The sequence below is a fragment of the Alosa alosa genome, chromosome 1 (genome assembly GCF_017589495.1).
Source record: "Alosa alosa isolate M-15738 ecotype Scorff River chromosome 1, AALO_Geno_1.1, whole genome shotgun sequence".
NCBI lineage: Eukaryota > Metazoa > Chordata > Actinopteri > Clupeiformes > Clupeidae > Alosa > Alosa alosa.
Genome location: NC_063189.1, coordinates 51,122,517 through 51,147,357, shown reverse-complemented (window position 1 = coordinate 51,147,357; position 24,841 = coordinate 51,122,517). Strand labels below are relative to the sequence as shown.

The following is a 24,841-nucleotide window of genomic DNA, read 5'->3' as shown; positions in this document are numbered from 1 at the left end:
TTCTGGATTACAATGGCAGCCGGGTGAATAAGGCGAATTAAAAGAAATCTCCGGCAGTTTTCAACATAGTACTCAGTGACCTTGAACAACTGGGTGCTGTCAGTAGGGAAAAAAAAAAAAAAAAAATAGTACAAAAAAAATCTGACTGCCCCCAGCCAACTAGGCATTGTTGTTATACTGAGTCATAGGAAAATCCCTACCTACAGCACATACACCTCTACATACAACCCTACCTACAGCTTTAACACCTCTCCTGTGTATAGGAACTTGACATATTACCAACAGTCACGTATGTCCAACCTCTTACATGTATGAGTCACTTAATATTCATTACTATACAAACCAAGACGGCAGATTCCTAAAGAAACGCAAGCACCCACACCATACGTTTATCTTAATTAGCTATGTACCAAAAATGACATTTTATCATGACTCGAAGAGCTGTAAACAGTGTTGTAAGGCTGCGTGTACAAAAGGTTGGGAATAAGCACCCACCAGCCCAGCACTAAATTCCGAGCGTGGTAAACAAAATCGGATATTTCAGGCAGTAAAAGCCCCGGTAAGAACCAAACTAGATTTTGTTTAAATCTACACACCTATGGCTACTGAAAAATGTAAGGTTAATTTAGCAAATGTTATTTTGAAGTGTTAAAAAACATTGTTGTTTTAGAATTTTCGAACGAAATGGTTGGTAATTAGCAGGTTTACGATATATCTGAAATTACACACTTGACTATTACTACTAATGCTTTCATTGTACATTTCCAGTAAAAGGATAGTGACCTTTGAAAGTCCTGGGCACTCCTTCTTGTCTGCAAGCAATGTAGAGACAGGCTGAAGCAATTGCGTCATTACTCCGGCCCTTCAAGCTCTTCTGTTCATAAACTTGCTTGAACAAATTATTTGTCCGGTCCTAGGAGATGAAAATACTTAATTAGTGTTCATTTGTAGTTATCCCACTTTACTTACTTAAAGTGGTCATTTACCATTATCCACAGTCAGGCTTGGAATTTCACCATTCTGGGGGCAAGGCCACTTGGCCTTCAGTTGGGCAAATTTGGTGGGGGGCACAAAGGCCACATGTCAGGGCACCAAGGCCAAAGTTAACTATACAGTAGTAGGCTATAAAAATTATCAAAGTTGTATTTAGCCTATTCACTGCAGTAGACCTGCATCACTGTATGAAACATTACAAAAACATGAAACATGACATAACATAGAACTGTAAATCTGATCATCTAATATTTACAGATATCTAAGCTATATAACATTTATTTTATATTTGGCCTGTTATGAAATCATGTATTGAACAATTTAAGCACAGCTCAGCTTTAAGAAACTCAAATAGCCTAGATGCATGCTTAGCATTTTGTGATCATTAAGGCTACTTTCACAAACTCTTAGCTGTCCTCTGATTTACCAATATCTAGGCGATATTTGTAACATTTATTTTGTATTTGGCCCGTTATGAAATCATGTGGAACAATTTAAACACATTGTAAAACCTAAAGCCCAAGTTTGGAGACATCCATGTATGTCGCACTTTACTGCAAATTCAAAACTGGATTACTCTGGAACGGCTAACTGTACAAGTGTACTGCTTTACACCTTTGTGTTCGGTAAGGTCTCCTGTTTATTCTGATATATGGTTTGTCATGTGTTAAAAGAAGGGTTCGTAAAGTATTCCACTGAGATGAATGGGTAGGGAGATCATGGGGACATAGCGTTCAGTAGAATGTATGATTAAATTAAATTATATTATTTACTTTTTCATGAAACGTTCAACACAGCAATTATCGGCTAACATCGTTTAAAAGCTGAGAAAAAGCTCTTTCATGTGATACTTGTGATGTCTGTGTGATGAATAGGCTAGCCAGTGAGTAGTTCAACTGAGAATGGGTGAATTTGGACGCACTTTCTTTCTTGCTGTCACTTTCTCCACTGCGTAAAAGACTAAATTAATTTTATTAACACAGGCTAAATAAAAATCGCTATTAGTAAGGCATAAAGCAGAATATTGAAAGAAGGGGGCACCAAGGCCACCGTGGCCTGTAAACCTCTGATTTTCAAAGGGGCCTCACGGCCAACGCAAGGGGCTACGACGGCCATGGCCGTCGTGGCCGCCGTGAAATTCCTACCCTGTCCACAGTAATTTCCCTGACAACCAAATATTAGCTTTTGCTGGTCTCAAATTAAGGCCAGGGATTTCAGTGTTAAATAACCATCTCGCACACAAAAACACCTATTTCTCAAATATATTACACCCCACCAATAAAATATACATAATTTTCTTCAGAAGGACTAGTTGTATTCAATGGTATGACATGCATAGGGTCATATATATATATATATATTTGCACAACTTTTTTTACACTGGTAACTTAAGAGCGATAGGACCTCATAACAACAGATACAATGGTTTGAATGTATTTGGTATATGAATAAACCATTTATATATGAATAATTAAAAAATGTATAAATATGGTACATATCAGTCAGTCTTACTTCCGGGGCGGTATGACCGAAAATGTATATGACCATATTTTTCACGGTATATGGGTACGTTCAGACTAAGCGTCTTTTTCTCAGCTGCCGGCGTCCGTTTTACATTATAACCCTATGGAGTAGACAGTCGTGGGCTTCTTTTAAAACGTGACTGCAACCGTCTTTTTCTGCGGCTCAGAAGTTGAGAAATGTTCAACTTCTAGCGGAAAAACGCCATACGTCATGCTGTCTTTTTTACAGATGACCAATCACAAGCAGATTACCGAGACCTGTGGTTTCCCATGACAACCAAGTAAAAAATGGAGAAGGTGACAGAACACTGGTCGAGAGACTCGTTTTAGTGTCTGAGCATAGGGAATTGTTTGACATGACTTCACAACTTAACATACCAAAAGCAATAGCCAACGTGAGTTTTCTCTTCCGCGACATTTTGTACACGTAACGTTAGTCACTTTGTCTATCGCAAAAAGACGCTTCCGGCTGCTTTTGGGAACAAGAACGCTGGCAGATTTTCTTCTTCAAACTGAAAAAGCGGTCTGCATAACTTCTTTTGTCAGAAAGAAGTCTGAACGTACCCTTAGACAGTATTTTTTTTCATGCATAAGCATAATCAGGTGTTAAGCATTTTCTACTGGTTGAGAAAGGAATTACCGCAGTAGATTGACTTAGGATGGTCATGATGAGTGAATATTGTAGAATAATTCCACACTTGTAGTAATAACCTACAGGTTTGTATGGCCCCAGAAAAAGATGCAAAGAAGAGCCACTCATGATTCTAATGGATCAGAATGCATAAACAATTTCAGTCAAAATACAGAACTTTTACTGTGGCTGCCCCGTCGTTTTTGCGTTATTCCCGTTTTTCGGCGTTTTTGGCCCCATTGAAATGAATGGTGGAATGTTCAGGATTTGAATTTCGATGATGACATCACAGCTCTAACGGCTAAAGCTTGCACCTGGCAGAGTTCTAAGTAGTAGGGCGGTTAAGCGCAAAAATCGATCACTTTGCGATAAAAGCATGCAATTTGGTATGAAGGCTCAGAAAGGGGATCTGATCAGATTTAGGACTGTAGGATATGGATTTCATAATGGGAAAATGGATTGGAAAAGCTGCCAGAAACATAAAATGCAATAACATATTTCACCATAATTACATGTAAATATAAGCAGAATTTCACAAAGAAGGTCTTTAAACTTTGAAATATAAGATACGTTATAAAATGTGCTCCTGTAATACTAAATATTACTATACATGGGTTAATGAATTATCTGTAAATTCATGTTATGTGATCAAAATTATACATAACAATGACAAGTTATTTAGAGCTGATTTTTGTCTTGTCTCTACCAAAGCAATTCACGAATGGTGACACAAAAAGGTCAACTGTTTTTAAACAGCTGACATGGAAAGAGACACACTGGCTAATCCACCACGGCAAGGTGCCAGCTCATTAGGATTAGTTTTTTTTTTTTTTTTTTTTGTCTTTTTAATGTAGGCCTGCATATAAGAAACAGAACAAAGAACCAGTAGTTCAACTCTTCAGCAGTTGAGCTTTGAATATTAACACAAGGTTTAAAGGAACCGTATGTAAGAAATGTATTTCAATTAATCATAAAATGGCCCTGATATGTCACTAGACATTAAGAAATCATGTTCATTTCAAATACTTATATCACTGACAACAGTAGTCCGGCCAGGATATTGTCATTTAAAAAGTGAAGTTGCAGCCCTCAACTGATGTTGATGTTGTGTTTTGGCCTGATGCGCCACCCTCCACCTATCTACTAATCACGAAGCCAGGGTTTCGGCATCCGGGTTGGCAACCTCGAGTCAGGGGGGGCGGTGGAGGGGATACACCGCTCTACAGTAATTTGAAAGTGATTGCAGTATCAGTTTTGGCCACAATCTTACATAGGGTTTCTTTAATTAATAAACATAACATAATATTCTAAAATGCCATGCTGAATTCAATGACCACTTTTGTCTCGGCCCCAAATATGACCACCCTGATATGTTGCCCTTTTCACATGCTGTTCAAGAGCTGCACTTGTTGGTGGAATTTGGCGAACACTGTGCCTTTTTGAAAAAAGCTTTTACCTAGCCGTGTTCACGCTCTCACATGTACTGGTTCTGTCTTACAGCAGAACTGAACCTTTCAATTGTCTTTGATATCAGTGAGGGAATATCAGATGGAGCACAGCTCAATTCCAACAATGCCTGAGTAAGTTCGGGAAGGACTTTCCTTGTTGCTCATGCTGTTTTTTTCCCATAACCAACAAAGCTAGACACTGAGTCACAACCAGTCAGAGCATGAAACATTGGAAGTGCACGTGCCTTCTCAGGACCAAGGCTGTGTGCAATTTAATGTGCTGCAATGTGCCTAAAATCTTCCCTGTTCCAATTTCAACCCAGAGTTCAGTGTCACCAAGATTTTGCACCACAGAAACTGCCAGCACTACAACATCTGCATATCAACAGTTTGAATCATGATCTTTTGATGGCCATTTTGCGCAGCATGAAATGCATGCAAAATCATCCTGCTATCTGCTTCCTCATGGTTGCATGGAGATAAAGCACATATGTCAGGCAGCTGTGGCTTGCAAAGGATGTTACCTCCCTGAGTAATGACAAGTTTCTTCTCTCCAGGGTCAAATGACTTAACCAAAATGTTAAGGTATTGAAAAAGATCCGTTTTATTTTGATCCACCCTTAGAAAGCTCTGCCAGTTCGCTGGCAAAGCTGCTTTAGCACATACACGTCTGTGGATCCCTTTACCACACTTTGCTCTTGCAGTGCCTTTGATGGAGTCGGCAAAGTACCTGTCCCATACCAAGTTTTACAATTGTAAATGTGGAGATGACATTTTGGAAAAAATGTTTAGCAGTTTCTGTCAGATTCAAACTAAATCATAGGGCATCACAGAGTACAACACAGATTCACGTATATCTAAATTCAATAACCCCATTATCTTCAGATAGATACCCTATCACTTACAATAATGTTTCTGGGTAGGTTGATTCGGTCAGCCATAGTGGAGATCTCTTTGAAAGCATTCAGCATGGCACGATCAGAGCTGCTCATGGTCCTCCTGTTCTGGTACTTTGAGTTGCCAAACTCGTCGAAACTTGCAGCACCAGTTCCCTATAAATAAATAAATAAATAAATAAATAAATAAATAAATAAATAAATGAGACTGTCAGGCTATGCAAGAACAATGCCATTTCTCCAATACACAGACAGGAACCTTGCGTTTCAAACAGAGGCACCACTACTTTAAAATTAAACAGAGTTTAAAACAAAAAACATGATATCCAACCTTCCGATCAAAGAAACAAAGAAATTCACTTCCTGACACAAAAACATCTGCGAAGTCTTGGTTTTCGAGTCCATGAGATTAGACTGCCTCAATCACAGTTCTGTCAGCTCGAACCAGTCCATCAACAGTTTCTGATACTTGGATCAGCCTCGTCTGGTAACAACAACCATGCTGCGTTCAAAGTTACTTAAATAACCTTTCTTCCCCATTCTGATGCTCAGTTTGAATTTAAGCAGATTATCTCAACCATTTCTACATGCCTTAATGAATTGTGTTTCTACCATGTGAATGTGATTTGCTGATTAAATATTTGTGTTTAAGAGCAGTTGAACATGTGTACAATAAAGTGGCCATTGTGTGTACATAGGTCTAATTTATTCTGCCGGGGAAAGGTGGAATCCCTATTTTGCCCACTTTGCCTGAAGCGAGGGACCGTGAAGCACATCCTCATTAGCTGTTTCAGAGACCTTGGCAAGGTGCGCTACCACTGGTGTCATGACCAAGTCCTGAAGGCCATAGTGAATACCATCTGCAGTGGTGCTGACCACTTTCCTCTTAAGGGGAGACACGGCAGGTGAAAACATTGTTTTTTTCATGCACTGGTCAATTTCAAGATTTTGGGCTAATTTGCTACTTTAGCATGTATTCTTTCACACTACTACATCAACAAATTTACATATTTAGGTGTTTATTTCATTACATTTTGTCTACTTGCGCCTGTATATTTCTCCTAAATTCACCAAAAGTTAGCCTTCTAACGTTTCATGTTCTATCGCGACCGTCATACCATGTGTATCGTGTAGTACCGTTGGAAAGCACTATTTTTCCTGCATGACGTTGTAGAATCCAAATATGGACACTTCCTTTGTATCCGCAACCAATTGCGAAAGTTCAAAGGCGAGTCTAGGCTGAGAACGGAATCATTGGCTGTGTTCCAAGGCTGTTTTCTCAAATTGAGTTTGTCATTTTCCAGTATAAACATCTCAGCCTATGTAGAACCAATGTACACCAAACTTTCCAGTTATACACTTAGCAGTATGAAGATATTTACAGAGGGATTTGTTAATAAATCATTCCTGGCCTGATTTAGGTGACATTTTAATTAAAAAAATGGCACATTTTCAAGGCTATGGACAGTACATTTTGATTTCCTAGGTAATGAAAGCAGATATTCTGAAATCCCTCTGTAATTTTATTTTCATCTTGTGTGTAAACAAAATTGATAACAAGAGTTAATAACATTACAGTGAGCCGTTTGAGACGGGAAACCAAAATAAAATAGGCGGTCAATAGTAAAACGACTTCTAAAAAAAAAAGAATACCGTACTCAACCTGCATTTGGTGCTTAATGCTTCTTTGCACTTCTGGTTGGATGTCAACTGCATTTCATTGGCTCTGTACCTGTACTCTGCTAAATGACAATAAAGTTGAATCTAATCTAATAGTTTAGACAACATTTGAGATGTGTTTTGGGATTACAATAAAGGCTTTTTTTAGAATGTAGTGTTTTTTTCTCGCTTACTTTAACAAAAACCAAGCATTAAAAAGCCAAACAAATTATGTTTATCTACAAATAAGGCCGTCTTGGATCATCTAGACTACTAAGGTCCGGCGTCAAACTTCTGGTGAAGAAGCCTGAAGCTGGAAGGGGGCTGGTGTGTATGTACATTTTGGGGGCGTTACAAAGGCACAGACCAGAGCCAAATAAGGTGCAGCCGACAAGTTGTCATCATCGTTGCAATTCACCCGTTATACGGCGGCAGTTTACAGCTTTAAGGACATTTGAGGACATTTTTAAAGGTAGCTGACATTATTTGAGCTAGGAATTTCTAGGATGTCACTTAATGTCCATTACTTTCCTTCAGCATGCCTTGGCAAGGACAGGTACCCAAAGGTCACCACTAAAAAACAATATTCTCCACACATTTTCTCTTCACCTTGCTTATCATTGTAGTTAGGTCTCCTCCATTTAGGAGAGGGTTCTGTGCATCACCAACACGAGAGGGGTCCTTAGTAGCTTTCTCATTTGTAAAGGTCCTCCACTCAGAACCCACATCAATCACTCTGTCACCTGAGAATGATGGTAACGTTAATCACTTAAGCACCTGAAAAATAAACATCTTCCACAACAATTACATGATGAATGAAAAATATGTATGTGAATAAAAGTATATTTAGAACATACCAACAACTAGGCCACACTCTGGGCATATCATATCCCCAGCTCTGTAATCCTCCACCAAAAGGGCATCAGGGTGGTTTGGGCATTGTACCTTAGGTAGAGAATCTCCACTACAGAAATAACAGTAAGATTACATATTTAAATGAACAAGCATAGTTTGCCTCACATTGATTGATTTCAAACAGCCCTTTAAACAATATTCCACAGCACTAATTTGATGTAGGGCTGCCCGATTGTGGCAAAAATCATAACTATTTTGGTCAAAATTGTAAATAGTGACCCTGCAAGATCCCTAGTCCTTGCAAAATCATAGTCTGTGACTAAAAAAAACTTTATGACTTGTCTTTAGATGTGAGATGGCCTGAGACTGTAGTCTTTCAAAATCTATTTTAAATATTTCAGTGTAAGGAGTAGGGCTGGGCGATAAAAGCAACACACACCTCCCGCCTTACGTTGTCCATAAATATAAAGGCTAAATATATCTTGCATTGTAGCTAGTATGTGCAACTCTACCAGAGTAGGCGATAGAAGTAGGCCTACCTCAACACAGACTCTCAATGAGTCCCTGCCCCGTGCACTCTGTCTCTTTCTCCCTCTCAACAGGTGCATCCCTCCTCAGCATGCACATATCCAAACATTCACAATCGTGCAAGACGACTGGCTAAATTGCTATTAAATCCGGTCATTCGCACGTTGCACGAATTTGTTCAAAACTGTTGCATTCAAATTGACTGCTAAATTCTAATCATCTCAATCCCGATGCAAATGGAAAAGTATTTTCCAAGACTCAAACAGGCCTGCCCCAAGGATAAAAAGTATTCATTTGAAACTTAAACACACATGGGGAAACTGAACAGTCTAACCAGTAGACTATGATACAAATTAAGCTACTTTGTTTACAATATTTACAGGCTTCAACCAGTGCTACTTTTCATTCAGACTTTAATTTATTTATACTAACATCTAAAAACCAATATATTTATGGAATAAAACTAGACAGGAACCTCGGATTAGCATTGCTGTTTATTGTTAAACTGCAATTATCTGCAGACAGCGGAGCGCATTTAATGCGTCTGGAAAATAATGTGCGTCTGCCCAAATTCTGAAGCAGTGGCCACTGCTACAAAATGAAGAGGAAACACTGGGAAGAATTTTTTTTAAATAGGATACATCAATAGAATATGTAATATGTGAAGTGAAACTGGACGGGCCATAATAACTTCTGACTAGTTTTACTTATTGTCAAATTGCAATGTGACGATTAAGAAAGGCACTTTTTCAAGAGATGTCAATACAGCTCTTATATCACTGCTCTTAAAGAAAGATAAGGATCCCACAGACTTTGCTAGATACAGACCTAGCCTAAGTGAAACGAGTATGGTTCTCTGGGATAAAGCGAACCTTCCTTCATCAATTAATTTTGACGAGACATAACGAGCTGTAATCATAGGGTGCTAACGTGATGAAAGCACAATGTTCACGCCAGAATAACATTACCATAACTTGAAAACAATCTATTTCATGTTCGGTCAGTACTAGTGGTAATATTTGTCATGGCATGTAGACTGCAATTTGTTCAATAATTATTGCCCAGATGTAGGATAGGCTACCCGAAATGCGCTAATTAAAGCCCACAGCATATTACCACCAAAGCGTGTTAAGTCCTAATAATAATAGCGGCTTATTGTGACGTGGTAGCAAATCATGTTATCAAAGAAATAGACGTAGGCTAATGTAGGAATGCACACAGATATATTGCAACAGGTAATGGTGTAGGCCTATCTGACAAAGACCTGAGTGGTTGGAACGTCGTACTTGAACACTGGGCGCAAAGAAGACTATCCTCACATTTTCCCCTTTGCTTCTGTCAAAGAAATCCCATGAACACAGGAAGTCCTAGGGTAGCCTATACTGTACATCAGATGGCCTAAAGATTAGGCCCCTCTGCATAGCATTCAGTGATTTGCATGCAGTAATTTTAACACTGACCTTGATCTAGCCTAGTTTGGCTATTTAAAGCTACTTTATTGCCATAATTATAACAAACAATAAAGGACTTTCACACAAACTAGGCCTACTATTTTACTGACTATAAAAAAATAATAAATATGTAGGAAGTTTAGAACCCAGAATTGACCTGCACACTACAAAAGTGCACCGAATTCAACAAAAATGACTCAATACATTTGGAGGAGGTACGAGTCCTTTCTTTTCCAGATATCTTAGGATTTTGCCATAGTATCAAGCATCGTATCGAAGTCAGGGTTCCAGACTAACTTTTTGCACTGGTTGCACTGGTGCGCCTAACTTTTTTTCTTAGGTGCACCAGCACAAAAGTTAGGTGCACCCAAATTTTCAACCACATCGCATTTTCCCTTAATTACTGTCCTATATAGGTTGTCCTATGACTTATGATTTACAATTCTACAAGAAAAGTAACTTAATGAAGTGTTGGTGCTTTAAGTGCTTCACTGAGCTGAAATTTAAACTTAAAACATCTCAAGATGAATTAAATAAAAATAAGTGAGTAAATTAACAGTGCACATCTTTTAAGGGCTTCAAACTGTATATCTCATGGCTCAATGTCTTACATACTATCCTTCATGATCTTTAGGCCTTGGCTAAACCAGCTCGCCATGCTAGCATCTTCCATAGAAATGTACAATTTTAGGAGATGTTCCAAGTAGCCTGGGGGGGTTTTATGTGATTTTGCAATGATGATTGCAATAATCATTTGACAGCCCCACAATGCAATTTACTTTTTAATTTTAGTATTTTTAAATATTCAATAAGAACATCACTATGGTTAATGCAGTAACGAAAGGGTAGGCCTATTAGTATAGGCTATTGCAATGACTTGCCATGATCGATCTAAATGTGTCCATTCAATTCACCGTACACAATGACCACAGTTATACATGCAGGGAATATTCGGGCTTTAAATGTAGCAGCGATATTCGGTTTGTGCCAAATACCGGATTAAATTGATTGATGCCATCAGAATGAGTTTACAACTTGTGCGCAAAAAGAATATTGCTGTTGAAAACCGGGTTAGCCTACTCCCTGCATGTCTGCGGTCAATGACGCACTCCTTTTCGGCGATATCTGTATCTCTGTTGTTCGGGAAGGCCTTGTATGCATTGTTCGCAATTTTAAGATGTCTTCATCTGCAAGAAATTTGGCGCAAGTGGCATTCCTGTACGTCGGGTTGACGTTCAAACTATTTTTCTGGTGAATAATTATTTCGGACTGAACTTGGTGAAGGGAAGTTTCACTAGGCCTATCGTAGGCAACGATAAACTTGATCATCATCTCGGGCTCGTCTGATCAGTTTGCTGCTGCCAGCCGCCGAAAGGCAGTGGGGAGAGGGGACATTTATCTCGGCCTATGTGACCACACTGTAATGCAACTACATCCACTCTGTTTATCTGATGGGTCTCTGACCTCTCGCCACGGCCAATCAGAGGGGAGGTCCCGCCCTTCACTATCTGTGATTTGTTTAAACCACGATATTGGCCAAATAGGTGTCTGTTATTGAACCAAAGGTAGAGTTTCAATGCGCACACTTTTTTCCTCTCTCAAATAGCTGGTTGCATTTTTGAAAAATTAGGTCGCATATGCGACCAAATTGGTCGCACTCTGGAGCCCTGGAAGTCATAATTTTGGTATCGTGACAACACTACTATGGGGTTTGGCAAGACGTTCGTGAATTTTGACGAGCCATAACAACTGTGACCATAGTGTGCTAACGTGATGAAAGCGCAATGTTCACTCTAGTATAATACTACCATAAGTGGCAAATGATCTATTTAATATTCGGTTAGTACTACTGGTAATGTTTGTCATGCCATGTTGACTGCAATTTGTTCAATAATTATTGCTCTTCGAGTCTCGGTAAAATGTCATTTATGGCAGCAGTCCCCAACCACCGGGCCGGACATTCCTAACCGGGCCGTAGCCTACGACATGAGTTTTAAAAAAAATGCATGCAAACTAAACTAAATTTAATTCGCAATAATGTCACGTTTTTACATGGCATAGGCCTATATGCAGTTGTTTGATTGCACGCAGTTTGCATTTTGCAAGGTCTATTTTCTTACGTCTGTCTGTCCCGCCTTCAACACTTTTACATATTGCCTTCAGCGCTGCGCAGCCTCAGGTCAGCTCACTTCACTTGATCAGTTCTTGGCCACGGTAGTGTCCACGAAGTTAGCTAAACTGCTAGAATGAGCAACAAAAACAAGCATCTTTAGCAGGTCACTGGCCAGAGTGTTTGAGTTGCGAGAGCCGCTGCAGAGATTTCTTACAGAAAAAAAAAGTCACCGTTAGCTGCACATTTTAGTGATGAGGACTGGGTGTCAAAACTCGGGTTGCTTAATGACCTCAACCTGTCACTCCAGGGGAGAATGACGACTGTCTTTAAACTGGCAGATAAAGTCGCTGCATTTAAAGCCAAGCTTGATTTGTAGGGACGACGAGTGGATCGGGGTGTATTTGATATGTTCCAAAAGTAGTGGGGGTTTTGGGAGAGACTGAGGCGGGGCCCTTTCTCTCGCAGCTGGTGCGCGATCACCTTGTTAAGCTCTCAAATGAGTTTGGCGTTACTTCCCATCCTTCAAAGATCCACGGCAAACCAATGAGTGGGTCTGCAACCCATTTGTCAATATCGAATAGTCCTAACTTGTCAGCGCAGGAGGAAGAGCAGTTGATCGAAATTGCAAATGGCGGTGGTCTTAAGAGTGTGTATAAAGAAACCTCTCTGGCAGGTTTTGGATCAAAACCAAAGCAGAATATCCTGAGATAGCCGTAAAAGCTGAAAGCGTTTCCCCTGCGTATCTATATGCGAGGGCGGGTTTTCGGCAATGACTGCAACTAGACAAATTGCTAATCGACTGGACATTTCAAACACACTGAGGGTATCACTGTCTTCCATCACCCCAGATGGAAGCTTCTTGTTGCAGAGAAACGCATGGGGCTCCCACTGATTATATTAAGTAATGCACGTTTAGTTCCCATGTTTTGTTCCCATATTTTGTTAAGCATGTTCACACTTATAGATGTAGCTTCAAGTTGTTCAATATTCATAGTGTTCAATTTTCACTTCTTCAAGTTCACGTTTTTCAGAAGAGATCGTTACCTTCACTGTTCATACATAACTGGAGCTAGTTCTTTTCAAGTAATGCATGCACAACACATATGGAACATGGAACCCCCAAACCCCGGCCCGGTCCGTGAAAAAAAAATAGGAATCAAACCGGTCCATGGTACATAAAAGGTTGGGGACCCCTGATTTATGGTACATAGCTCATTTAGATACACATATGTTGTGTGTGCTCGCGTTTTTTTTGGAATCCGCCGTCTTGGTTTGTATAGAAATGAATAGGCTATTAAGTGACATACACGTAAAAGGACAGAAATAGGTGACTGACTTTGATAGCATAGGCTACAGCAGTGGTTCTCAACCTTTTTTCAGTGATGTACCCCCTGTGAAATAATTTTTCAGCCAAGTACCCCCTAACCAGCGCACAAGAATTACCGCTACGCTTCAACCACGACTCCATCGTTTGAGTTTTGACAGTGATGGACAGGTGATGGCAGGTGGCATGTGACAGGTTGGGTTGAACCATCCAGGTATGGGGGGGGACTCTGGGTTTTTAGGATAATGAAATTGAATAGCCTGCTGAAATATAAAACTAATTTTATAAACTCCTGAAATATTTATTAAATAATTGTTTTTTTTAAAGTATTTTTGCATGGATTCTACTTTTAAATATATGTATATTTTATTTTTTTCATGTTTTAGTACCAGCATTGATTTTTAAAGAATTAAAATATAAAAAGCATATTATAAAAATTCTTATATTTTGACATGTATCTCACCACAGCAAGCACATAGCTTTACGTGCATTTCATGTGTGTAGGGCAGACTGTCCTGAATCTGGCAATATAATTGCCATGATGGAGGGATTGTATGGGGCTGAGCAATTTACAGACATATGTGGTGTGAAATAGATAGATAGATAGATCAAGATAGATAGATAAGATAGATAGGAGATAGATACAGATACTTTATTCCCAAGGGGAAATTCAAGGGTCTCAGTAGCATACAGACATCACACACTACATGCACTTACAGCAGAAATGGTAAACATAAGTATAACTCCACTGTACAATAAAGACAGTAGAAGATAAGAAAGATAAGAAAACTAACAAAACTAAATACTAAATACACTATATAAATTAAATTAAGAAAGTCCAATGTGCTTGAGGGTGATCAAGCATAAGACGCTTGTAGTGACAGGGCCGGGACTGGTAAGGTGCTAAAGGGAGTGAGTGTCATGGTGAAGGTGCAAACAGTAGTCCAACCATAGTCCTTAGTTATGTGTGCATGGCAAGGTGCTCAAGAGAGTGAGTATCATGGTGAAGGTGCAAAAAGTAGTCCAACATCAGTCCAACAGTGCAAGAGTAATAAGTAAGCAAGAGACCAGCATAAATAATATGGACAAATAGGAGAGTAAAGTATAATCGGGTTCTAAGGGTTAAAATCTCACGTACCCCCTGGAGTGCCTTCACATACCCCCATTTGAGAACCACTGGGCTACAGGATAGGAAAGAGATACACGACTTTCTGCTTATCCTTTTCATTGGTGACGTTTTCACAAGCGAGGGCGTGTCGAGGTGTAATGCGGAGAGGCTAATAGCCTGACAGTCTGAACACAAGTGTCAGGGTCATGAGGCTTGTAGCCTGAGCTACCATCACCAGGTGGCCCTGAAATTACCCTAGTCTGGCCTGGCTCGACGGTCTGAAGCCGGCTAATGATTTGCAAGCAGTAATTTCAACATGACCTTGATCTAGCCTACTTTGGCTATTTAAAAGGTACTTTATTGCCAAAAACAACACAATGTAAATAAACTATAACAAACACTAAATGACTCACACACAAACTACTGACTATAAAAAAATAATAATTATGTAGGAAGTTTAGAACCCAGAATTGACCTGCAGACTACAAAAGTGCACCAAATTAAACACAAATGACTCAGTACACTTGGAGGAGGTCTGCATCCTCTCTAGGATTGGGTATCGTTTGGGTTTTATCCGATAACGGTGCTAAATCGATACTTTTAAAACTGTGCCGGTGCCGAAACGGTGCCTGAACCGGTACTTTGTTTTTAAAATATTTCAAATTAAAATGGTCTAAAGCGAATTGCTTTTATTTTTTATTAATGATAAGACAAATTTGAACATGAAAATGAACTGTTATATTCAATTTACTATCAATATCTCATTGCTCCTACGAATAATACATTTAAATGTTAAAACGGCTTGCCATGCATGCACACACAATGGTAGGCTAAAGCTCTGCTTTCTAGTTTATTCAGTGTAGGCGGTTTGCCATAAGGTATGTTAAAACCGCTTTCCACAAAACTGCCAGGCATTTGCAAGCAAGCTAATCTAACAGGGACTCTACTTTCCAGTTAATTCAGTGTGTTCCCAAATGCTTCAAGAAATGTCATGTCTTCACCCATAACACATAATAGTTTTGAACATGATAGGCTACATGTCTGTCTTGAAGTGTTTAGATTTCCAGCGCTAGCCTAGTAGGCATTTTAACAGCAACTATGGCTATGCGCTAACACCAGTCAGCTGAGTTTAATTAGCGATAACGTAGGGAGATGGTTTCATAGCCTCTTTGACAGCTCAGTGACATCAGGTATGTAACCTACATATTTATGTTTTTGCCAGCTAACTTTTAACATGATCTTCAAATTGATTGTGATGCTATATGGGCTTCATGCACATGAAAGATTAATATCATGCCATTATGTTGTTTAGAACACACCGTGAAATACAGTTTTCACCTTACAACTTTGCTGATAACATTTCAAATAAATGCCAGTTAGCGCATTAGCAAGGATATTGTGTAACATATAGGCTACCGTATTTTCCGGACTATAAGTCGCTTCTGAGTATAAGTCGCATCAGTCAAAAAATGCATCATGAGCAGGAAAAAAACATATATAAGTCGCACTGGACTATAAGTCGCATTTATTTAGAAATGTATTTCACAAAATCCAAAACCAAAAAGAGAGACTATAACTGGATTATAGAGGCCAAAAAGATTAATGAAGATGAAGGAGTGAAGGCAGCCAAGAGGATGGCAGGAATGTAATTGCAAAGCAAAAGATTCACTAAAAGAAAATGCCATGAGGTGCACCAAAATGTTACTAAAATGTGGAGAATACAATGCAATCAAGCATTTTGGGCGATGTGGAGTCACAAGCTGGCAGCAGATTAAATGCTCATGAGAGAAAAAAAGATGCAGTTTTAGACGTGACCGAAACGATAGGCCTATATGCCCGACGGTAATTGTAAAGCAATTTACAAAAGATTCACTGAACAAAAATGCTGATATGATACATGAAGATGTAGCTAAACATGTGGAGAATACAATGCAATCAACCTTTTTTGGCGATGTGGAGTCACAAGCTGGCAGCAGATTAGATGCTCACGATAGAGAAAAAGACTGTTTTAAAAGGACGTGACCTAGCTGAGGCAAACCATGGCAATAGGCCCGATTTGTAAAGCAATTTACAAAAGATTCACAGAACAAAAATGCTGATGTGGTACATGAAAATGTAGCTAAAAATGTGGAGAATGCAATGCAATCAAGCATTTTGGACGATGTGGAGATACAAGCTGGCCGCAGATTAAATGCTCGAGAGAGAAAAAGATGCGGGTTTAAATTGACGTGCAGACCGAAGCTGCAGCAAGCAGGTGATATTTAGAAATGTATTTCACAAAATCCAAGACTAAGAACAGACAGACTATGTAACTGTATTGAGGCAAAAAATATTGAGAATTCTACAGGGAATGTTAATGAAGAAGGAGTGAATAGTGGCAAGAGGCAAGCCGAAGGCTGCTGACAAGGCCAGACGCTAATTGTAAAGCAATTTACAAAAAAAAAAAATCACTGAACTCAAATGATGATGTGGTACATTTAGCTAAAATTTAGCTAAAAATATGGAGAATGCAATGCAATCAATCATTTTGTTCGATATATTGGCACAGGCTGGCATGCAGCAGAACAATTGCTTGGCTGGCCACCTCCGAGAGAGCGAGAGAAAAAAAGATGCACATTTAAAAGGGTCCAAATTCCAGCACGGAATTGCGAATAAATTATTACTTAGTATTGAGCATAATAATAAAAGTCCCACAAATCTAGCCATCATAATGCGAGAGATTCCCACACATTTTACCCTGTACCCTGTCTGACATTAATATAATAATGGAGCGGCCTGAGTGTGGGACTATTGACGGACCAACTCTGACTTCAATTGAACCCCATGCAGGCGCGCGCACGCGCGCGCAGGACCACTTTGGGGGTGGCTCTCTTTCGTTGCTCTCTCTCTCTCTCTCAGCAGGATTTGTCAAATTATAGCCTAGGTGCTTCAACATCAACCGCTATCGACAGGAAAGGAAAACAAACATTTAGCGATCAGGAACAGTCAGGAATTTTGCAAATACAGAAGCATGACCGCCTAGGCTATAACGTAGAGAACATGGATGACTTCTCTATTTGACGTTCGATTGCAGACGTGAACAGACAGCTACAGACACGGAGCGCACATTAGGCCTACTTTCACTTTCTGTGCGTATTCATTACGTGAAAGATAATTAGTAGCAAAACAGCGATCAAATATTACATGGCAGTGCGTTTTGTTTTCAAATGTTTTCATGCATGTCTAGATAACAGGTGAGGGATGTTTAGGAGACTCGTAAATCCTCAAATTTAGGCTGCGCAAAGCACAGCACCTTTATTTGGCCATGGCTTGTATTCGAGTCAGCTATAATATAGTCCTTTATTTCTTGCGTTTTATTGTGAGACATAGGCCTACTTTTCGTTTGGAGCGGCATGGGTAGGCTATCAAAAGCAGATGTTTAATTTGAGATTTAATTTGCGTTTGGACTGTTGATTATATTGCTAAATATCGGGACTGATGACCACTGCAATCTGTGGGGTATTTAATGGCTTACTATTAAGTTTCATGTGTCGGGAATTTCGATTGCCATCCACTTATTGCGAGATAAGGTAGCTTTCATTCATTCGCGGTGCTGTGCTGCAAGGGAAACCTTATTCAGATAGCCAAAGATGTCTAAGATAGCCTAAATGTAGTTATTTTTTAAATTATGCATGATTTACTTTATTATAAAATTCATAGGCTGGTGCCTGGCAGCAACAATTGTGTTTAAATGTAGGCTTCAGCCTCTAGCTCAGAAGGGTGCAGCATGCTTTCATTCAATGAGAGCAACGTGTTGGACTCATGGTGTAAATGACTTTTGATTGGCAACAACATAAAATATTAAGAGCAGCTCTTTTATGAGTTAAATTGAAGCAAAATTATACTGGCTTTTATTTGTCCAAATCTGAGGCCCGGCTATAAATAGAATCCCCGCCATAATTTGACGAAATGATGTCAGGCATAGTGCAAGCACTAATCTCTGACTGAAATGCACAGGACTTGTGCATTTATTTTGTAAATGTTTAGGTTCATGTCAGTTAATATAAATTAACATTTAAAACATGTTCAATTATATATTTCTTCATAAACACCTGACTATAAGGCTGGACCAGCCAAACTATGAAAAAAAGTGTGACTTATAGTCCGGAAAATACGGTACTGTTGATGTTGTTTCATAGCCTTTTGCTTGTGTGTAGTTAGACCCACTGCTAGATTTTGACAGGACCTTTAAAGTAAGCTACTTGGGCTCACGCAAGCTGTCAAACACTGTCCACTGGCCTATGTGGTGCGCCCCTCTGGTTGTAGTGTTTAAGTTAGCTAACTGTATATGGATGTGTTGCTATCAGAGCAAGACGTTAGATATGGCACATGACATGCAGTGATGCCTCGTATTAAAAAAAAAAAAAAAAAAAGCTATTTAAACGCTATCGTGTTAACACTAAACCCGATTGACGCAAAGTGAGTCAGAAAAAACACCCTTTCTTCTCTGTTACATTGCTCCGGAACTGTTCATCGCAGCGAGATGAAACCTTTATTGCGTATCAAAGCAGAAGTGGGGCTTTCCAAAGAGACTATGCACTTGTCTGTACGATCAAGTATGAAAATAAAAAAAATAAAAATCCTGAAATTAAATCAATTGCGTTCACCTGCGCACCCATTACGCTCATTTGAATTACTCGCGGACCCGTGATCGGATAGATATGCCACGCATGTCAGATGAAAGAAGACACAGAGCCATCATTTGATACCAAGTACATCCTTCTGGGTTAAACAACAGACGAAGTGACAGCAAAATAATAACTTCATATAGCTTGACTTACCCCACGTTTTTGTCTGTGTTTGTGGCAAAGCATGTTTATAATCCAACGCTATTGTAACTTCTCTATGGCAAAGCATGTTCATAATCCTGTTTTGAGATCCTAGAAAATTCCTGCATGGCATCCAATTCAAGGCTCACATTGAATCCCAATTTGTTCAACAAAGAAACACCTTTTTTGGCTTGTTGTAGAGAATCATAGAGTGCATGTACACCATAGGCACACACAGGCTAACACGCAAACTCTGGTCAAGTCAGGTCAGATCAGTTCGTGTCACAGGTATGGAGCGCAGAAAGGTCATCACTAAATTAAACAATGGCATTTATTTCTGTAAGGCGAACACCACGTCCGTAAATTGATCGGCCCCAGAGAATCCCTCCACCATGGCAATGATATTGCTAGATTCAAGACAGTCTGCTCTACACACACAAAGGTAAGTCGAGCTGCCAGCTTGCAGTGGTGAGTGTCAAAATATATGTATTTTTATTATTTAAAAATCAAAATTAAATCAATGCAAGTCTCATGTTACTTGCTCTGCTGCAGCCAGGAGTTTCTGCTGCACGGTCTCCTGATTTATTGAATGTGTGGGGTTTCAATGAGTGTTTGAGTGGTTTTTCCCCCCAAAGTAATTTAAATACTCGGCTGTACAAAAAAATGGAACAGGTGAGCAGACAGATTCTACTTCAAGTCTAACTTCAGCTGCAGTATCAAACTATAATGCTTCACAGTGTGGGACATTCATTTCACAGACTAGTAATATAAATGCAAATGGTTATGGAACACCCATTTTTTTTCACCCAATATCCAACTAAAGATATAAGAACAATTTTCATGATACATTTTGAACATGCTACCATGGAACATATTTTCATATGCATTGATGAATTTATGGGAGGGCGAGGGAAAAGTGGGAGTAGACCATCACGCAAACACAGGGGAGGAGAAGTGCTAATAGCAATTAGGTGCTCCACCATATGAACAGCGCACGTCTGTTTTGCGGTGAAAAAGTTAAATCCAAATTCCGGTTAAATGCATCTATTAGGCTATAGAAACTTTCAGAGACAGCTGATTCAGTATTCAGAGCATCAGTTTTCTTTATTGTAGGCTACTATGTCAAAAGCAAATTTAACGTTTGTTTGCCTTTCTAATAGGCTATCGTTTGTTCACTTTCACGACATTGCCTTCTCAATCTGCTAGACTAGGGTAGCCTATTTTAAGGCATAGCCCTAGTCTACCTGCAGTAAATAGTTCGAGTATTTTTTTTTTTAAGTGGAGTAGGCCTAGAACTACTAGGGCTACTGTATGTCGCTGCTTGTTGACATCTTATTATCATGTAGCCTATGATCGCTAAACTTTGATTATTTTTAATGTCGCAATCGGTTATCTCCGTTCAGCAGCGCTTGTGGTTCAGCTGTGGGCACGCAATTAGCCGCAGGGACAGGCGGTGATGACCGATGTCAAAGTCCTTCTAGGTAAGTCCCTCCACTCGGCGGCCATATACCAACGTTTTATGGGCACTCATCAGGCACAGTCTTTGGGTCGAACTGCGCGTGCGCAAGGCTTCACGACACCAATCTTGCTCCAGCGGCGAGATCACAACACATGATTGGCACGATGTCTTCACAACACACAATATGATTGGCTCAATGTATTCACATCACACCACATGATTGGCTCAATGTATTCACATGTCGACGTTTTGCCGAGGAAGGGGTGGGATGTGTAGACAACGGCCATATTGGCGTGACAAACTAGCCCCATGCATTTCTATGGAGTATTTTTTGAGTGCTGTGTCTCCTCATTAGAAAGTCTCTGCCGATGTTTACTAGGACTGGGCGATAAAACGATAGCGATATGTATCGCAATAGACATGTAATCGATATCAATAAAAAATACGTTCAATATAACATTCGATAATTAAAGGCAACACACACCTCCCGCTTTACGGTGTCCATAAATACATAGGCTATATTGCATGTGCAACTCTACCAGAGTAGGGATAGAAGTAGGCCTACCTCAACACAGACTCTCTCTCTCTATCCCTCCCTCTCAACAGGCGCATCCCTCCTCAGCATGCACATGTAATCCAAACATTCACAATCGTGCAAGACGGCTAAGTTGCTATTAAATCCGGTTAGCATCATTAGCACACTGCGCGAATTTGTTCAAAACTAATGCATTCAAATTGACTGTTAAGTTCTAATTATCTCAAACCCGATGCAAATGGAGAAGTATTTTCCAAGACTCAAACGGGCCTGTCCCAAGGAGAAAAAGTAGCCTATTCATTTGAAACTTAAACACACGTGGGGAAACTGAACAGTCTAACCAGTAGACTATGATAAACTAGCAAATTAAGCTACTTTGTTTACAATATTTCCAGGCTTCAACCTGGGGGATATTCCATCAACCTCGCTAATGAAGGCGGCGCTTAACAGAAATAGCCTGGCTTGAACTAGCGTAGACTTCCACTTGGGGCTAAAGCCGTTCCATTAACTCAAGTTAGCGGCATCTTGGCCTCGTTTATTCAAGCAAGGTTAAAGTCAGCTTCATCTCTGCTCGTGCACGAGGTAGAACAGTAGACCAAAACAGTAGATTGACGAAAAGAGGATATATGTCGTAAAATTAAGACAATACTAGACAATTTCTGTTCGATTTGGCAAGCGCCATCTACAGGATTTTCATCAAAAGTCATCAAATTTAACATCGAGAAAAAAAAAATAGATTGCCTACAGAAATGGGAGAATAATGAAAGCATACATTTAAAACAACAATGCTAATGGTTTTGAAATCAATTGCGAGTTTGATTGGCTTCACTCTTGAACACATAGGTACAGTCTATGCTTCAACAAAACGAGTGAATAAATAAATAGTATTAACTCAAAAACAACTTATGGATATGCATATGGATATTCAAAACTATCTATGGCCTACCTTACGTTCTTAGATTAAAAGAGTTCACTCCAAATTATTGTCTAGGTGTAGGTGGTCATAAAATAAATTAGTATCAACATAATAGCCTATTGTCTCCCATAAGTCCCAAAGTGTTTTGAAATAAAATTATCTGAAATGCAATGGCTTTCAATTCAATTTATGCCTAATATTTCATCTGTGTAGCGCACAGTTGATTTGACATTCATGAACAATCGTCGACACATGAAGCAGTTTTAATTATTAGCTGGCTGCAGAATTATCCTTTGGCTTGCATCAGATAGGCTATAGCTGTAGCCCACTGGCAAAGCTGTCACTGAACAGCCTACCAAAATGTGCATGACCCTTTATCAGCAGTATGTCTTTCATCAAAGATTATAACTAAAAATGCCATTATCAAGGTGATAAACTATGGAGCCTTAATACTTCGAATGGGAAGCGAACCTGCGAACACGCAAGAATGTAATTCCTTTCCTATGCCGTCTTGCTGCACGTTACACCACCACCGAACGTAAGTGACGCAGAGTAGCACGATTCCTAGAACCACACGCATGTGAAGTTAAAACATGTTTAATCGTATAATCTTCATACATTCTTTGGAGGTAGTGAATGTGTAAATCCATGCTTGGTGCACTGTCGGAAAAAAACATTTCTATAGGCCTATTTCTATTTTTGAAGTTGTAGGCTACAGGTGACGAGAGCACAGGTTGACGGAACCATCTTTTTGGACTCGTTTTCCGACTGATTGGTCTTTTTTGCAACACAGCTTAATTTAGCTTGAAAGTTAACCTGCTACGGAGCAGGTTAGTTCTGTGGCATAAATTCCCATGGTTACCAAGCTGGGATTCACGTTAACCTCATTAATGGAACAGACTTCTCACTAAAATTAGCAAGACTTATCGAAATAAGCCAGGTTTGGCCTTTAGCGAGGTTGATGGAATACCCCCCAGTGCTGCTTTTCATTCAGACTTATATGCACATTTATTTATTTGAGTGTTTTTCATGATTGTGTTGCTATTTCTTTTCCCTGTTTGCTTTGATTGATAACTGAGGTGATTAAAATCAGAGGAAGGTTCAGTTTAAAATAAAAGTGTTTAAATGTAACTTTTTTTTTTTCCTTCTGGTCCTTATCTGAAATAGATTTTAAAAAAATCAATAATTATCGATATCGACTGATATGAAATACTTATATCGTGATACAGTTTTCAGCCATATCGCACAGCCCTAATGTTTACATAGCCTAATGAAGTGACAGCTTAGTAAATTCCATGCAGTATGGCAAAGCATAGTGTTCGCTGCATAGAAAAACTCAGTAGCCTATTAGCGCTTTCTTTGAAGTCCTACATCCAGCCCTGAGTGTTGGCCTGGTTGCTAGCTTCTTCAAACTTTGCAAACTCAGCTGGGTGTTGTTACAATTGCGGCGCGCAAATGCATTTGACCGGCATAAAATCGGCATGTCTCAGACTGACCGGCCGGTCGCCGGTCATGGCCGATCACGTGAAAATCGGCCAATTCCGGTCACCAGCCGATCTATCGGTGCATCTCTACTGTAGACGATATATTGCACACCCTGCTACCCAACCATCAGTCAGTACTTTGACTATCAAAAAAGTACATCTCAAAACACAAGAAAGCTTTAACTCGCAGCTCTCAAATTGACCTATCGCTAAACGGAGGGGATATAGGCTCATCGGATCAGTTTTTGTCCTAATAGCCTACCCTACTATCTCTAAGATTTCACTATTGACGGCACAATAACTTTTACAAAACACCAGAAAACAATGTTAAGGCATTTGTGGAGAAGAAGGATGGTTTGTGTGTTCTTCCTACATCTCATGGTAAGTTATTTTGTTGCTCTAATTGGTTAGAACTAGGTCTATCTAATTGAGTGCAGAGGCATTCCCCCCCTGTATCGGTTGAAACACGCCCAATAATTACGTCCCAATGGAGCAGTATCAGACTCATATTCTGACTAGAATTGAGTATGGCTACGTCAGGCTAGCAACATTCAACTTTCCCACCTAAATATGTGGAATTGGGTAATATGAGGACGGTAACAGTATCAATGTTGGCAGGTATGCTATTATGATTTAATGTTACAATATATTTGACTTTACACTACTCATTTGTTCATAATGCTTATACTGTTTATTGTTGCAGTTGTAAGTTGCTCTGAATAAAAACGTACATCAACATAGCTTAAACCTTACCGTTAAACCTGTAAATTTGCCAAAAAGGAGCTTGCTAGCTACTCAACAACTGTTAGGCCTAACTTCAGTTAATGGTTCTAGGCTACCAAACTCGAGCCAGATGCCAGTGTGACACTTTGGCCGTTTACAACCGAAGCTAGCTGAATTTCAGAATAAACCCCCCGGGTGGGGGGGTCCCTAATGTCAGACACTGTAACGTTAACGTTATTTGAAAGCTCTTATCGTAGACGTTGTTATTCAGGTAGAAAAATGCAACGTTAAGCTTGACCACAAATGTTAAATGTTCCTAAACTGCTCTGTTCCAGGGATTGTCAATGGCTAACGTTAACAACAAAGGTAAACAAAAAATTGTATATC

General features: G+C 39.5%; 1 protein-coding gene across 1 annotated transcript in view; it reads right to left on the bottom strand.

Annotated features, from left to right (window-relative positions):
• Nucleotides 1-24,841, bottom strand: part of gtf2b (general transcription factor IIB) — a 32,294-nt gene that overhangs the window by 7,084 nt on the left and 369 nt on the right. Inside the window, exons 2-5 of the mRNA XM_048246324.1 lie at nt 8,008-8,114; nt 7,760-7,893; nt 5,501-5,647; nt 784-913 (exon numbers count right to left, since the gene is read on the bottom strand). Of these exons, the coding sequence (XP_048102281.1) occupies nt 784-913; nt 5,501-5,647; nt 7,760-7,893; nt 8,008-8,114 (518 nt within the window). The remainder of the gene's footprint in view (nt 1-783; nt 914-5,500; nt 5,648-7,759; nt 7,894-8,007; nt 8,115-24,841) is intronic.